General features: G+C 40.7%; 2 protein-coding genes across 2 annotated transcripts; both read left to right on the top strand.

The window, feature by feature from the left end:
- The first annotated feature begins 1,809 nt into the window (after positions 1-1,809).
- On the top strand, positions 1,810-6,549 carry tbcc (tubulin folding cofactor C). The gene is given in 2 exon segments (NM_001310854.1): positions 1,810-2,451; positions 5,787-6,549. Coding segments are annotated over 2 exon segments (1,062 nt in total). The 5' UTR covers positions 1,810-1,854; the 3' UTR covers positions 6,252-6,549.
- Positions 6,550-8,441: 1,892 nt separating this feature from the next.
- prph2a (peripherin 2a (retinal degeneration, slow)) lies at positions 8,442-14,531 on the top strand. Its single transcript, XM_010898108.5, has 4 exons — positions 8,442-8,602; positions 8,716-9,509; positions 11,391-11,637; positions 13,545-14,531. Exons 2-4 carry the CDS (start codon positions 8,929-8,931, stop codon positions 13,749-13,751), a joined length of 1,035 nt encoding a protein of 344 aa, XP_010896410.2. The 5' UTR covers positions 8,442-8,602; positions 8,716-8,928; the 3' UTR covers positions 13,752-14,531.
- Positions 14,532-18,192: the final 3,661 nt, after the last annotated feature.

Below are 18,192 nucleotides of genomic sequence, written 5' to 3'. Positions count from 1 at the left end.
TGGGTTTTATATGACAGCAGAATGCCGGTCAAAAAAGGTTGACATCTGGACATTCCTTACAAAGAGTTGTTAGCTAGCTAGCCTACTCCCAGTTGATAATGATTCTCATAGATAATCTAAAAGTAATTTACAAATGAAACAAAAACGTAAAGGACCATTTATTGATTGATAATTAATCAGGCAAATGAAGTGCCAGTTACTCAAAGCAGTACAGAGATAGAGGAACAAGTTCACAGAGGAAGTCTCATAATGGTTCAACTAGTGATTATTACTGTGGAAGTGGTACACAGCCAATCAGTGTATCTACTAAGTTAGCTGATGTTACAGGTCAATTGTATTTATTTTTTTATATTTTTTTACCTTAAAAGACATCAATACACTTACAAACTGCACTCTGCATATGTTTTTTGAGACTTCTGCCCTATACAATCCATTATCTTATCAATGTGAGAATTTGCATATGTGGCTTTCAAAAGTATTCACCCCAGACTATTGAACTGGGTGGACTATTTCAAATTTTATAATGTAACGTAATAGAAAATAATTGATTGCATAGGTGACCCCTTTTGGTAAATATTTGGTAGAGGCATATTTGGCAGCAATTACAGCCATGACTCATAACTACACTGAACAAAATTATAAACACAACACTTGTTTTCGCCCCCATTTATCATGAGCTGAACTCAAAGATCTAAGACTTTCTCTATATACACAAAATGCCTATTTCTCTCAAATAGTGTTCACAAATCTGTCTAAATCTGTGTTAGCGGGCACTTCTTCTTTGCTGAGATAATCCGTCCAACCTCACAGGTGTGGCATATCAAGATGCTGATTAGTGATTAGTCAATTGTGACATTACATAAATTTAAGGAAAATGTACAGTTTCTCAAATCATAACCTAGCTTTTTATGATGGTTATTGTGAGCATAAGCATAGCTACTGAGTGACACGCAACATGACAACCTAAGGTCAACTGACTGACTGGTGGAATGTTGTTCTACATTCCTCCATTCATTGACCATTGAGATTCTTATATCATCCATTATATAAACTTCTGAAGTACCATACTTCCATAGCATCTACTATAAACATATTCCTTAAACCTTCATCAAACTGTTACAGTTGTCTTTGTTGGCATAATGCTTCTTTGCTGAAAACTAAACATGTAGTCATATGTATGTTAAAGGGAGATGTGTGGGACATTGAGTCAAAAATAAAGGCTCTTCTTCTTCTACTGTAAATGTTGCTATTTCTATTTTCTGTATTCTGAAATGTGTCTTCTAGTCTCTAAGACAAGGTTTGCATAATTTAGTTCATTGAATTCACTCCTAATTTTTTCTTATTTGGACATTATGGAACATGAAAATCATTATAGACAGATAATAGTTGTGGGCTAAACCGGTGATTCCCAACTCCAGTCCTCGAGTACCCCCAACAACACACATTTCTGTTGTAGCCCTGAACAAGGTCATCCAATTCAGCTCAATGTGAGCCTGATAATTAGTTGACAAGTTAAATCAGGTGTGCTTGGCTTGGGCTACAATGAAAATATGTACTGTTGGGGGTACTTGAGGACCGTAGTTGGGAACCATTGGCCTAAGCTAGGACCGTGTTCCGTTTGGTCTGTTGCAAAATGATTGCAACGGAAACTGAAAATGAACACACCTCTGAGTAGCATTGAGGACGACGTAAAAACGGCAGTCACCACTCCACCAATTAAATGACAGTATAGTCACAAGAGGCGAGTAATTTCGCCAATAAGAAGACCTGTTGTAACGAAGCAACACAGCCTCTTCTGCCATTGCACATAGGTTCAAAACTGGACCTGCTTCGTTACGGATATCAACAATATAAATGAGAATTGTTGATAATATGGAGGTAGAGAGCGATGTTTTTAAAGAAAATGGAGCGTCTTGTCCCAGTGAGGCTGGCCTTAAGATCCCGGAGAGGATGATAAAAAGGGAACAAGATAGGCTCGAGGACGTGGAGAGAAAGAAAGAAGCGAAAAAGAGCCAGTCTGTCACGGAGGAGAAAAGTGGGTTTTTCACCGCTGCGTTTAGTAGCGAAAGGGCGGCTATCGAGGAATTGCTTGTGGGCTGCTCGGGGGAAACTGACCGCACACTGGCCACTCAAACCCTGGAAGAGGTGACTACTAGAACACAGCAGCTCCAGAAATTTCTCAACGATAGTATGGTATTTTTACCACAGTACGTTTTAAGTCGTGCCCAGGCGTCGCTTCAGAAACTACAGAACTCTCTTGCGGAGAAGAGAGACGAGATCCTCCCCAAGAAGAGGTTCGCTTTTAGATCACGCGCAACAAATACACCCAAAGCAGGCCCACCTTCTGCGGACCCTGTTTCAGTTATAACGTCTAAGGATTCTGCCGAAACCGCTGTGGACGCAGCAATCAGCCCCCCAGAGCAGTGCGGTTTCTCCCATTTTGAGTCCCAGGTAACAGTCAATAGCATAATTTCAGTAATTTACCTATTTCTAACCATAATGTTTATCTGTAAATAATTGTGGTGTAAATTCTACTCTGTCAGAAGTATAGCACTGAGGAGACCAGATGCTGCGTCATCTTGGAGTGTTGCAATGTGTCAAATGTGATTGATTTGCTCATCAGAGCTTAAATTTCAATTGGTCTGACAGTGGGTGTTCCAACCCTGCCTTACTTTTTTGTATGTTTGCAGATTTATTCCCATTGTATTTGGTCAGGTTTTTAGTGGGGTATATAATATCTAGAGCAGTCTTCAACTATGCTGCTGAAAGGCCGAATGACTTCGGGTTTCCATTCTTTCCTTCTAAAAACAGACTTGGAGCACTAGATTAATGCTAATAACTACATGGTAAACACAAAAAATAGAAGTGTTTAGGCCGTGCAAGACCAGCGTTAAATACCCTTGACATAACTGTAAGAAGAAAGTACTAGTGTTGTCACGATACTAGAATTTCTAACTTCGATACGATACCTTGAAAAATATCGATATTCGATACCATTTTCGATACCACAGAGAAAAAAACTGCCACAATATTAAGGGGTTATTTTTTTATTTAAAGCTAAATATAACAAGTCTAGAACATATATTTTACATTAACAAAAATGTCCTGAGGTAGTGCACTTGTTCAAAAGCCTCTCAGATTGCATTACATTCAAAAACCAATAAAGTATGCCAAGAAGTGTGCTCAGTGTTCAGCCCAACACAGCCCAAACACCAGCTCTGCATGTCCCAGGTTTCAGGGACAAATTGCAGAGTTACTGCCATGAACGTGGAAGTGGCTCTGCTTGTCCACAGATCAGTGGTGCATGAAAAAAAGGTTTTCCTTCCAAGATGGTTCATTACTATTTCTTTTGTTTCGTTATATAGGGCTGGGATTTCAGTGTGCATGAAAAAGTTGCGTGAAGGAAGGGCATACCTGTTGTTCAAATGTTCTAGAAGTTGTTTGAAGCCAGGTTTCTCAACAGTATACACAGGAACCTGATCCATGCAGATGTACACTGCTACAGCCCTGTTCAACTTCTTGGCTTCATTTGAGTTTGCTTCATACTTACTTTGCTGTTCAAATACAGCTGGTAGTGTAGGTTGTGATTGTGTTGTTTTTGTTGCAGGTCGAGTCTCATCTTCTTTCTGGTGCTACAAGAGAATGCCAAACTTTAATAAACATTTTTTTTTTTAGACCACACTTTTAAAATGAACTGAATGAACTAATCTAAAAACTTAGGTTAATGGTAATAGATATTTGTTAACATGAATAAGCAATGAAAAATACTTACAAAACATTTTTTAATCAAAGTTAAAAGTTGATTTAAACTAACATTCACTAATACATGTACTGATTAAAATCCAAAGTTCTATTTGTTAATATTTTTTCATTGGACCAGAGCTAACATGATCCGTTATATTTTTATTACCTAATACCTACTGTTATCAAAGATTAAAATATACTGTAACAAATGCATTGCTCATCGGTCATAAAAGCTGGTTAATACATTAATTTGATGAACAGATTTAAACGCAAACGTGCGTGCATCACACGCGAAAACTGTGCTCACTGGATCGACATGAAGTCGTCAAGTCACCTTTATTTATATAGTGCTTTTAACAATACAGATTGTGTCAAAGCTCTTAACAGTATCAAATTGGAGGATAGAGTGTCAGTAATGTATAATAATAATACCAACCTTGAGAAATTCTTTATACAGATCCGGGTGTCGGTCTCTCAAGTGCTTTGCTATATTAGTGGTGTTAGCGCCTTTTGTTAGCGCTGTTCTGTAGCATCTCTTGCATATTGGCTTGCTTGTGTCCTTCGGCTTTCCATGTTCATTTGCCTCATATGCAAAATATTTCCAGATAGCACTCCTGCTGTGTTCCTTATCAACCAAAGCCGGTCGCACGGGCGCTGCACTCGCCATCTTTCCATTCACTTCACCTTTGCTAACCAGAGCGAATGAGACGAGTGGGAGTGCGAGTGCGCGTGCGCGTGTGGTGGTTGTCAACGCGCCTTTGGAGACAAGTGAAAGTGAAAGCGCGGCTAGTATCGATACTTCGGGAAATGAGTATTGGTACCGTTCAGAAATTTCAGTATCGATATTTATCAAAATATCGATATTTTTGACAACACTAGAAAGTACACACAATTTAGTTGCTAACCTTTTTTGGTGTACTAAGTCTAAATGCAGTATTTCTTTTGTAAAAGGTTATTGGCATGCTAGTTATTCAACTTAAAGATGTCGTCACGTGTATATATACTTTACTAAACAGTCTGACCCGATCTGGGCTGGCCATGCCCAATATAAATGTGATTATCTATAGCCATTTATTTTTGATTGAAGTTCCAAAGTCACATCATAACAGGGGAAAGGGTTACAAATCCATTTGTAATGTTCTGGGGCCCCACTTAACCACAGTCAGAGACATACTCAGGGTTTGTACAAATGCTCGAAACCCTTGAGGTTTTTAATTGATCTTCAGTAACAATGGAATGATTGTGTTTTGTGACATTTACTCATCAGAAATTATTCTGTACATACAAAAGTTTCAGTTAAAAACAATGTTGAAGAAAAATACCTCTTTCTTTGTTGCTACAATTCTACACAGTTCACTCAGTTTCTGTTCAGAGGAAAGTTTTGTATAGTGTAGGAGTCATTGAGCACTCCAAATCGTAGCTTCCAAGGATGATTTTAATTTCAACAAATGCAAATTCAGTCATACATTAATTAGCCTCTCGTATTATGGTTTGATAACGAACACTTGCAACATTCAATCTGATAATTAATGGGAAATGTATTGATTAAATTATTTATACATGCTCTCTATCTGGAATTGTGTATTACAGTTCCTGGAAATAAATTTAGTAAAAATGTTCTGCCTCTGCCTGTAGGGCTTTATAATTTCATTTTTGAAAAAAGTGTTATGTTCTGTAGGCTTTGCGTCCTCTGAGAATAAAATGTCAACAGTGTGATGTCCCACTTAGCCACTAAGTACTGTCCACTCACTTTTACTGATTGCATGATTGTTTTATCCGGCCTTAGGCAGGTAATACATAACATGAATCCAAGTCTGCATGACATGATTATCTGAAACAACATTTTGGGTGTTGCAGCACAATCCGTTCTGAAGGTTTAGGTGCAAGGTGCTGGAAAATGTTTAGAATTTACCTTAAGTGCTTGAATTTGACTTTTGAGTATGTGCACAAATATGTGCCAGTCTCTGAAAGGGCAATGGCTAAATGTACATTTATGTACTGAATGTACATGTCTAATGACAACTTTTTTTTATTTTTGTCAGGTGTTGACAAAATCAGGTGAGGAAATCAAACAACAGGATGTTCTTCTGACCCACCTGACCAACTGCAAGGTCCGACTCCTGGGCTCCCCCAGCACTGTCCACATCAAACACATCCAGAACTGTGAAATCTTTTCCGGGCCGGTCTCTAGCTCTGTGTTCGTGGACCACTGCACCGGCAGCACCCTCTCTTTTCCCTGCCAGCAGCTACGGACTCACCACACCACAAACACACAGGTCTACCTGCACGTCACCAGCCGTGCCATCATAGAAGATTGCAAAGAGGTGCGCTTCGCACCACTCACCTGGACCTACCCTGGTCTTGATGAGGACTTTAAGGTGTCTGGTCTGGATCGGAAGAGGAACAACTGGAACCAGGTGGATGATTTTAACTGGCTGGCCGTAGGGACCCAGTCTCCTAACTGGTCTGTCATTCCGGAAGCTGAGAGAAGAACTGAATGGGACTGACTTCTGGAAACATTAGTTAATAAAATAATTCTGTCCATTTCTTTTAAGCACTTGACACCTGATTCAATTGGTCAGTGAAAAGGCTTTGTGAGGTGTTCTGTTAATGCTCACTTGTTCCATAGGTGTCTTCACAGGATAAAGTTGTCTCTTGAGCTACCAGTGGTAAGAAAGTTAATGAACCATACATTTACCAAAAAATAAATGACAGCCCTCTGTTTGGATACAGCACTTTTCTGTCACTGTTCATAAATCTTTGAAGCAGTGACCATAGATTTCATTAAAGCGTTTGGCTTACTCCAACAACTGTTTTTCTACTTGTCTTTAATTGTACATGTAAAAAAGATTCAACTCAATTACAATTTATAAATGAATTTGGTCCGGTGAAATAGATTAGGGCCTAATGAATTTGTCATACATGACTGGGAATGCACAAACTCATCAAGTCACAGATACCTTTGAGGTGATATCAGTGGAGGTAGCCAGATGTGGAGGTCCTGGGTTGGTGTGTGAACACCTGGTCTATGGTTTTGAGCTCAGTTCGATGTACTGCCAAATTCTCTAAAAGGACGTTGGAGACCGCAGCTTATGTTCAAGAAATTAACATTCAATTCTCTGAGCGCAGCTCTGGGGGACATTCCTGCTGTCAGCCAGACACTGTCTCAAAACCTGGGGCAATTGTATTTTCCTCAACACAAGTTTTACCTGTGTCATTTTCTTGCTGTTTAATCCGCTTCTTAGTATGCTCCAGCTGTGAGGGTGGATTGATTTCCTTGGCTATGGAAAAATGCTCACTTACAAATGGATACAAACACATTTGTGCTCAAAATAAGTAGTTAAATAATATTTTGTGCATGGCAAATGGCTGGGATCTTTTCAGCTCATGAAACCATGGGACCAACACTTGTGTTTTTGTTCCGTGTATTTTTTTCAGATATTGAAATGGAGGTATCGCAGCTATAGGGTCAGAGGTTGAGTGCATGCCAAAATGTTTGACTTGCTCAGTTGCGAGCCAATTGATTATAAAAAAAGTAACTACAAAGAGTAAATTATCAGGAAAAGTCAATATTCTTTAGCATTGGTGTAAATAATGTACTTGGGTATAAATAAGTATAAATAATCAGCCATCCGTCCTCAATAGCTGCCATCGTAGTTCTGCATAAAGAATTAAGCGTGTGCCAACTTGCCAACACATTCACCTGCAAATGTTGCGAGTGGAAGGCAGTTCTGTTGACCTGGGGATGGTGCTGTTATGGCAATCTGAGTGCCATCTGTGACTCAGATTTATTTAATGAATACATTTATGGCAAATCAAAGCTATTTTATAAAACAGTTCTTTTGCTATACCCAAAAACAGTGTCTATTTATCATCTGGCTCATCTTGGGTGAGATGCCAGATTGATCAGCATGGTCCTATTGAGAAGTGTCTGTGGAAAGAAGCTAAGGTTGGAAAGCATAAATGATTGACAAATGAGGCGGCTGGACTATAAGAAAGCTCAGTGGGGTGTCTTGCCTTGCATCTCTTCAGAAATAATCAATCTGTGTCGTCAGAAAAGACCCCAAACTTTCTATCCCTCTCCAAATCCTATCCTCACTGCTCCCTTGAGAGCTACGAGCAGCCAACCGGGTTATCATCCTACAGTGGTTTTCTGATGTCGGGTTCTGTTACAGGTACAACTAAAAGTGTCTTTAAGTCTGCACATAAGCACAAATTACCATAACTCAGTTTTTTCAGTGCAGACACAAGCACGTTGCCACATCCGCTTTCTTCCTTTCCACAGTTGAAAGACTGAAAGGTTCATTAACGTTGAGTGCTTAGTGTAGGTGGAATGTGGTGAGTGGGTCATGGTGAGACTGTTGTTGGAACTACTACAAGGTTCCATTCGTCCAGAGCCTATCCTAGTGAGGAGTATCTTTTTTGGCGGGGTTGTTTTAATGAGTCGTCTGAGTGACTACACGGTGAACATACTTCCTCGTCTAAACCCATGAACCCCTGCCAAATGTACCACACACCTTAGATCCACCTACCGTTTTACCATTAACTGTCCTCATTAACAGTCCCTTTGATGGTGCTGACCATGACCACGTGTCCAATCAAACCAATTATGTCTGCTGGCGGCCGCTTATGGCCAGGCTCATCTTCTGTAAATGGATCAGGCTGCTTACAAGGGCTTATCATGACGCACCATCCCTCCGCCTGGAATCTGGAGGATCTTTGTCAATCCTCCTCAAGACAACGAAAGGAACATCACGATTAGCCTCACCTGTTGTTCTTGACATTTTGGAGGGGAGAGTTTTGGACCAAGGCAAGGGGGTAAAGGGGGGTACAACCCTATATTCTGTCATCTGTCTCGGTGAGTTTGATGACATTTGTTTTTAGGGTCTTGCCACTATGGAGGAGAAGGCCCTGAAGGAATAACTGCATTCTTTCTTTACCTTTGCTTCTTCTCTCTGGGATGGATTTCAGATCGTTGGCTGAGCTAACAATTTTGCCCTGTTGGACTAGCTTCAGGAGCGACTGAGACACGAAGAGGACAGCTGAAACGGGGAACACCCTGAAACTGCTTATCAGGAAACTCTGCTGGCTGTGACATCCAGAAGAAAAACCTTCAGATTTTAGTGTTGTATCTCATCTGTAGTATTTTCCTTGTGCAAGTAAGAAATTCCCTAAATTGCCACCATGGCACTAATGAAGGTCAAGTTTGACCTAAAAAAACGTGTAAAGCTAGCCCAGTTCCTATGGCTGATGTACTGGTTCTCTGTGATGGCAGGCGTGCTGGTCTTCAGTATGGGACTGTTCTTTAAGATTGAGCTGCGTAAGCGCTCAGAGATGATGGACAACAATGAGAGCCACTTTGTCCCTAACTTACTAATCGGCGTGGGGCTGCTGGCTTGTGGGATCAATGCCATGGGAGGCAAGATCTGCTATGACTCCCTGGACCCCTCTAAGTTCTCCAGGTGGAAGCCCATGCTTAAACCCTTCTTGGTCTCCTGTGTGGGTTTCAACTGCCTCCTGGTGCTGACAGCTCTGCTTTGCTTCCTGATGAGAATCCCTCTACAGTTCACACTGTCTGAGGGCCTGAAGAACGCCCTGAAGTTCTACAAGGACACAGACACTCCAGGACACTGCTACATGAAGAGAACCCTAGACCAGATGCAGATGGAGTTCCGTTGCTGCGGTAACAACAACTTTAGAGACTGGTTTGAGATCCAGTGGGTCAGCAACCGCTACCTGGACTTCAGCGCCAAGGAAGTAAAAGAGTGAGTCATGATATTAGTGACACATCAAAATAAAACTGACATTGGATTGGATGAGTGTTAAACGCAGTGATGTACATTTGTAAATAATACATATGTAAATAATAGTCTCACAACAATATATGGTATGGATGGTGATTGTAGGGTTAGTTTATAAATGGATTGCAGGTGCTAGGAGGGTCACTTTCCTCTATGAGGTAGAGGAGGAATTAAAGGGTCAGTGGATTTGAGGTTTAGCATTAGAGGTGGTGATTGTGCTCTGTGTGTGAGTTACTGTAGCTCTGCTTACGGGTTCTGGGGGGAAGGGATATGGCACGTACTGTGTGCATGGGTTCAAGAGTTGTAAAAAGGAATAGTTTTCATGGTAAGGTGTGTGTGTGTGTGTGTGTGTGTGAGAGAGAGAGACATCCAGTGAGTTTCAATGCTGAATTTACACAGGCAACGTGATTCTGATCTTTTTGCACTAATTGGTGTTTTTGAACAATCAGATAATCTCAAAAAAAACATCAGGTGTAAAAAGTTCTGAGTCATTATTGGTAAAAGTAGATGGACATTTTTTTATAATTGGACTGCCTGTGAAAAGGCATCATTAGGGGTTAATCTTTCTTCAGGCTTATGTCCTGACCAATCAGTATGCGGCCGGGTGATGTTCTGGGAATAAGCCTGCCTAAAGACACTGACAACCAATCATTCACTTAGTGACAATAATAGATCAATCAATATTGCTGATGCAGTCACTCCTCTATTTCATCCTCATTTGGAATGTTAACTACAGTAAAACCTTGACCCCTAGAGTAGCCCACACTTGCTGCTAAAGAATGAGCATAAGTACCGATGTAACGTTAATTTAGTCTCACTTTCTTAGGATATCAGAATGCCCTATCAGACAGTCATGAAGCTGGTAGATGAATTATGTGTCAACTCTACAACTACAACTCTACTGACCTGCCACAATAAGGTTTACTACTACTACTACTACTACTACTACTACTGTGTATTCAATCATCTATTAGTTAGTGTGCAGAGTAATTCCATTTAGGGAATTCATCCTAATTTAAACTAATGGATCAATATATTATTTACATTTCCTCTGAAATGCCCTCATTGTAAAAAACAATAGTAACTCTATTTGGAGGTGGTGCGCAGCATGATTTTCAATACTGTTTTGCTGGCAGGCATCTCAACTTGAGAATATGACAGATAAATGTGTGTTATTTCCAGTAAAGATTTGTCCTTCAAGACTTGCTGAATGTTTTTCTCATTTTTAGAATGCTCTTCTGTTTGTGTAGGAAGGAGTTTTCTCATTTCCAGTTGGCTCATGCAACTTTTTAGGACTGGAATGTCAGCATATATTTTCCTTTGCTTTGTTGTTCCTCAAAGCCACTATGAGGAGATCAGTGTCCACGGTATAAAGAGGCTAATGCAGTTAATCCAGGCAACATACAAAACACTGATAGACTTTCATGATCCTCCCTTTACCATTCACACTGTGAGGTGATTTCTGTTCTGTGTCAGAAACAATGAAAGGTAAATAATTTATCAAAAAGGCTGTGTTAGGTTGTGCCAGGGTATGAATAACATTTTCAAATATTGGTAGTTTGCTATGACCTCACACTTAAAGTAGATTATGATGGATGGTTTCATATATGAGCCCGACTTGACCCTGTGCCCTTTGCCTTCTGACCCCACTTCACCAGTTATGTGAATGAGAAGGCTACCTTGATGGAGGGCTACCTTTATACTCCCCTAACCCTATGAGATACGGTATAGATATTATTATATTATTGGGGGAGTGAAAACAGCTTTCTATCAAGTTTTCCCATTTTACTGCTGTTCCGAAACCCTTAACACCCTAACCTCCGTCATTTGACTTTTCACCCCCAGTCGTATTGGTAGCAACGTGGATGGGAAGTACCTGATGGATGCAGTTCCATTCAGCTGCTGTAACCCCAGTTCCCCACGGCCCTGCATCCAGTACCAGGTGACCAACAACACGGCCCACTACTCCTACGACCACTACACGGAGGACCTGAACATCTGGAAACGGGGCTGTCGCGACGCACTTATTTCCTACTATGGAGGCATGATGAACACTATAGGAGCCCTGGTTCTGCTGGTCACTGTTTTGGAGGTAAGAGAAATATTATTTCTTACCTGCTCATTGTAGCGATGTGGTGTTTCTTGTAAGTTTGACAAAGACACACAAGGTGCCTGGCTAGAAACCAGAATTCCTGACATTTACATGTTTGTATTTAAGTAATTTAGAAGACACTCTTATCCAGAATGACTTACAGTAGCAAGTGCATACATTCATATTATATAATAGATTTGTTCTGACTGCCACTCCATTTGAATTCAACTGACTGCCCCGGAGTTGTAATCTCTACCAACTGAGCTAAACGGGGTCACACTGGCATTGTTCGTCCGCACTTTCTGTGGAAATGCCCAAATCTCTATCCACCTCAGCCACCCCTTATGCCTCAGTCATGTTACCTGGGCATGTGCAGGCTAATGCTACACCTGCATCTCTGCAGTATGGGGCTGCGTCACCCGCTAGCCTTATAGCAGTGCATGCACTGGCTGGTTTACAATGGCACACGTAACAGTGGAAACTAGACTGCTTTGCTGGTTATACTGTTGGCCCATGAGGATGCAAGATTTCACTCTAACCAAAGTAGTAACGCACATAATTAAGTCAAATTAAGTCTGTTCTTTAGTCTGGGGTCGATTGGTTCAGTCAGTGATTTTAGTGCTTTCTCTGGTTGTGGATGATTGGTTTTGGCTAGTGAAAAGTTTAGCAATTCCCACTGGCCTTCCAAGGCAGAAATGTGACATGGCCGCTATAGAACTGCTCAGTTGTGGTGTTTTTTTTATATTTAATTTGTTTATACCTACAGGCCTAAGTACAAGTATCTGTTCTAGAAATCTTGCACTACTTAACTTGACCTGAGTACCTGGACTTGGACTAAATCTTCTGAAGCTTATCAAGGACAAAAACAACTAGAGAGATCTACTACTTGGAATAGCAATTGTTACGCAACTGTCTCTATGGTGTTACCTACAGCCTTTTCAGTGGTGGAGTGATGTCTTAAGAACCAATTACAGACAGCTACCTGGAAATCAGACTCCAGATCTGTTCAGATGTGACCAGTCAAATTCCTGATCTAATTGCGGAGGTTGTAAGATACCCAATTTAAATCAGTTTGAGGTCATAGTATGTCTTCAAGTGGTGTTGTACACTGATTCTTCTGTATTACTCAACATAAAAAATAGTTTTACCTCACAGACATAAAAACACACAGGGAATGATACAGAAATCTTTATTATTTTTATTGTTTTACAAATAAAAACTAGTCATACATAAAACAAGGTAATGAAAAGGAAAAAACTTTTAACCATTTGGTGTCCTAGTGTGGCCTAGCGGTTAGTGCTGCAGAACGGGTTCCAACCCAGCACACAGGCTGTTATTCCAGCACATTTTCTCTTTCCCACTCAGTTCCTGTATCCGATAAAGCATAAAACCCCTCAACCCAAAAGACCAAACCCTACCCCTAACAACCCCCTAACACTGCCCCCATCCCCAGTTTCTTGAGTGATCCACGTGTCGCCAATATTGTCTGTTTCAAAGGTGTATATAAAACACCAAAGTACTGGGAGTTCATAGGTTTTAAACATTCATTTTTATATTGTACTATACATGTTATTGTTGTTGCCTGCCCAATGTGCAGTACTGTGCAAAAGTCTTAGGCACCTAAAAGTCAAACTAAAGTCATTTATTAAGTGTTTATTTGTAAAAAGAAAATATGAAAACGCTTACTACACAAATAAATGGCCTTAGTTTGATTTTCAGATGCCACAGTACTGTAATTGTCTCTGTATTTGTCTCGCTTCAAAAAGGTTGGATGTTTTTATATTGAACATAACAAGGCTTTTCTGCATACTTACTGGTATGCACAGGCTTACATGTCTTGCTCTCTCTCTCTCTCTGTGTTGTTTACCTAGGTAGGTAGGTTAACGTAAGATCTTCTATCCCTGTAGGTTGTCGTGATGATCGGCCTCCAGTATGTAAACACCTCCCTGTCCAATCTTGCCAACCCAGAGGACCCAGAGAGTGAAAGCGAAGGCTGGATCCTGGAGAAGACAGTAAAGGAGACATTTACTGACATTATGGCCAAGATGAAAGCAATGAGCAAGGGCAATGCAGTGGAGGAGGGGGCAGTGGAAGGAGTCGCCACGGAGAGCTGAACAAGAGGCGATGCACAAAACTGGGACCACTCTCACTTGAGAGAAGAGAAGGAGAATGACCACCTACTTTGCACTTATTACACAAAATACACAAGTACGTATATGAACACACAACAAATCACTATTCTGGCCATTTGAAGGGAGAACTAAAATGGACACAGATAGACTCTTGAGTTTGTCATCACATCAAATATTTTGAGAGTTTGAATCCTGAATGGGTTATATACTGTATTCTAACCAATTGATAAATACATTTTCCGATATGCCCTCCCCCACCACAATACTCCCACAAACAATTCATACCTTTTCTAACAATCATAGTTTCCCCCTAAAAAACACACTTCCTCCAGCCCCAGCTTTGCCACCCTGATACCATTTGACAGGATGTTCTCTGTGTTTTCTTACTTTATGTATGAATCTGTTGCATTTCATGTTCATTTTACAACTGTATGTTTACCCCATTTTTAATAAAACCAGGGGAAAACAACAAATCAATATCCGCTTTCATCAAAGTGCATAATATCAGATGTTTTGAATATATTTCACATATAACATTTTAATATATTAAGACTAAGGTCAGGAAAGTAGGTGTGTTATGTTTTAAGGATGGTGTGGGGCTGGTGGTTGCTATGCAACCCCCCCTCCCAGAGAGGACGTTGAAGTTGAAATGCTGAAGGTTAATTCATAGCCCAACAAGCAGTTTGATAAATGTTTAAATTGAATCACCTTTTGTTTATAGATATTTCATAGCAAAATGCAAATAAAAGTACTAAAACACAATAGTTGGGTGTGTGTGTGTGGGGGGGGGGGGGGCAGGAGATCGAACCCTTTCACTCAGAACTGATTGTGTTTGAGTTTTGGGTGGAGGGCTGGAGGGTTGGAGGGGCTTGAGTAAATGAGGCGAGGGTGAAAGTGGCAGGGGTGAACCAGGGGTGCCCCCTAAGTTGAGGAGGACATTTGAGATTGGCAGCTAAACCCCTGACATCTGGCCCCTGAACTCTGAACTCTGAACCCAGCCCCTGCACTCCAATGAAGATTCTCTTATTATTGAGAGCTGCTGTATATATTACACTCACTGAGTTTCTGTACTGTACATACCACACCCACACACTCATAGACAACCAGGCTACAGTTTTCCAGGAACGTCACAAGATCCAGGCTTTTGGGGGATGATGTCAATTGTGCGAGCGTGACCAAACCCAGTGGACGCTTTGCTGGGCAGTATAAAACGAATCATCGGCAGCAGTAACCTGACCTCCCCCAAGTGAGCCCCGAGCGTTCTAAATGTCTGGTGATATCCCAGCTGTTTTCTTTGTAAATAGTGTAGTATTGATACATAACTTCTTTTTTTAAAACATTGTCATTCATTTAAATTTCTTTATTTACTTGAAAGATATTTTGTTTGGCCACAGCAAATACATCTGTTATTATTTCTGTATGTGGTGTAGAGAGATGATGAGCCCATTATGTAAATGTGAATAAAGGAAGCTAGCCCCATGAAGTAGAGTTGGACATATTGGTGTTGTGTTGTTTCTACCTAACACTGATCTGATCAGAGTTCAAACAGCAATGTCTTTTGGGAACTCAGCAGGGTGTCTGATTTAGCTAATTGGATAAGGGTAATTACCAGATTATTGTGTTCACATGAACACAGGACAACTTGACACATGCAGACCAAAGGACATATCTTCCTACACACATTCTAGTGTCCTGTCACTGTGTTTTGTGATTCAAAAATCACAACTTTGTATCCAGCACTTTCTGTGTTTGTATTTGTTAGTGGACAAAGGACCTGCTATTAACTCTTGTAAATTACAAATACCAGTGTCATAATTGAAGTACATTTCCAAGATTTCCTTAATAAATTGGAATGATTGAGTTCTGACAGCTACGTATTGTCTATGACATCATGTGATTGGTGTATGTCAATCCTAGTGATTCATTTGAGCATCCAGTAGCAAAGCAATATTAGTCACCTATATAGTGTAGGTGATCACAGATTTTTTAGGGTGGGAAATTGATCAGTCTAGAGTCACCCCCAGTCTAGAGTCACCCCCTTAATAAAAATTAGCAAAGGTGATATAGAAAATTACAATAGTAATGACCATTTTACAATATGTGGAATGCAATGTGTTGTACTTTTGAGAGACTGAAATGTCCATTCCCAAATATTGACTGTCATCTTTTCATTTACCACAGTTCCACTGGTTCTTAACCTCTTCATTATTACCCTAATACTGGTGAGTAATTTGAGCTATTTTCTATTTTTTATTGATTCGTAAAGGTCAACAATCATTTCTCATTTCCCATATTTTTTTTGCATACAATATAGCTCATTACGTGTGCTGTTTGTATTATACAGCCTTTTTTGCTCATCTTTACCAAAGTGTGCCAATCATTTTAGAGGTGAGGTTGTACATCATTTCACCAGTGACGAACAAGCAAAGGAAGAGGATGTGAAATGGCTGGGCGATCCCTTAGAGATAGGGTGAGAAGCTCGGTCACCCGGGAGGAGCTTGGAGTAGAGCCGCTGCTCCTCCACATCGAGAGGGGTCAGCTGAGGTGGCTTGGGCATCTGTTTCGGATGCCTTCGGAACGCCTTCCTGGGAAGGTGTTCCGGTCCCGTCCCACCGGGAGGAGACCCCGGGGAAGACCTAGGACACACTGGAGGGACTATGTCTCCCGGCTGGCCTGGGAACGCCTCGGTGTCCCCCCGGAAGAGCTGGAGGAAGTGTCTGGGGAGAGGGAAGTCTGGGCATCTCTGCTTAGACTGCTGCCCCCGCGACCCGGCCCCGGATGAAGCGGAAGAAGATGAATGAATGAATGAATGTCTCCCACCTCTGAAAGATAACAATTCCTACTGCTAGGACATTAACCTAATATAGCACACATAGAAAAAACACCTAAGCGGCATTTCTTAATTTCTGATGCGGACGAGAGAGGAAAAATAGTCTGTCCTACACTGTTTAACAATCAAGTGTTCACAAGTTTCTTCTGAAAACTTTTTTTGTGACCCTGCTTATATTTCTTTGGGCAGAAACAAGACCATCTTATCACTGATTGAGGTATTGCATTTATCATTCAAAAAAAAAATTCTTTGCTGCTCTCTGCTGGTGCTGATAGGTACTGCTCATCTTTTCATTTTAAAGCAGTTTCATTAGCATATCACTAGATGACGCACTCTTCTGCTATCCTCCTCAATACTTTGTTTAGTGATGTCAGAGTTTGACCTCTAATCCAGAGTTTTGGGGTCAAATACATAATTATGCAAGACACTCATAGAAATGTTTGGAAGTTGGGTCTTTTCCTTGGCACACATCTTGTCTACCTTCCAAAACCAGTTGGAGGAAATGGTAGGGGAGTGACCTTCTGTTTAATTCATCCAATAGGTTTTGAGCAGGGGCTGAGGAGAAAAGCAAGAAGTATCTTATTGAGGAAAGACCTCTGTTTAGTTGCTAGTTGTGTCTAGCATCCTGGTTAGAGGGGGTATTGTTTGGGACACGAGAGGACAATGTCCTCCTGAATACGCACCATACCATACCAGGCTGGACCTATGCCATCGCCCAAAAACACACAAACACACACATATTGTCCCCTACCCCATCAGATTTGTAAGAAAGTGATTGTCTTGAAGGTTAAATACACATGTCTGATTGTTTGAATGAATGAAATGTGGTGCCTGGTGGGTGGAGATGGGGGAAGAAGAAGAGGGGGGCTAGAAAAGGGGATAGATAAGTAGTGGGGATGATGGGAGTTGAATTAGAGATTACAATTGTGTGTGTGTGTGCGTGTGTGTGCGTGCTAGTATCTGATGGATGAATATGGCTGCACTGTGTTGAAGGGTACAGAGGCAGGGCAGTGTGAGGCAGCTGTGGTGGACAAAGACTGGAGTCAGGACAGAATCAGAACACACAAACGCATGTACACGCTTGCACATATGCATAGTCTTGCCAAAACCTCTCACACCCACTTGATGGTACATTTATCCTATATATATTTCCATAACATTGCATTTTAGCGTGTTTATAATTCTTAAATTACCATTACTTCAAAAGTCTTTATTTTAATATACAACGTTTTTATTTTTATTACAAAGTATCTTATTTCAAATGGTTTAAATCAATGGATCACCTCAGAAAATAAATGGTTTCTAAATAAAATGTTCTGTTAACCCAAACCAGTCTCTGAAAGAGCGGCCAAACGTGTCTTCTTACAAAGCATTGGAATTAATTTTAGATATTTTTAATTATTAATTTTATTTCTACATAACTATGTAGAAACGTTGATCACATTAAAGTGTTTTTCTGGTGTGTGTCTGTGTTTCTTTGTGTGTATTTGAGTGACAAAAACAGAAATAAAGAGACCACCTGCATGCCAGACACACTTCCAGAGATACCCAAGAGTGATAGACAGCAACTGAAGGTAGAACAGGTGTGCATAA

The sequence above is a fragment of the Esox lucius genome, chromosome 5 (assembly GCF_011004845.1).
Source record: "Esox lucius isolate fEsoLuc1 chromosome 5, fEsoLuc1.pri, whole genome shotgun sequence".
NCBI lineage: Eukaryota > Metazoa > Chordata > Actinopteri > Esociformes > Esocidae > Esox > Esox lucius.
This window is presented reverse-complemented; position numbering and strand designations above follow the sequence as displayed.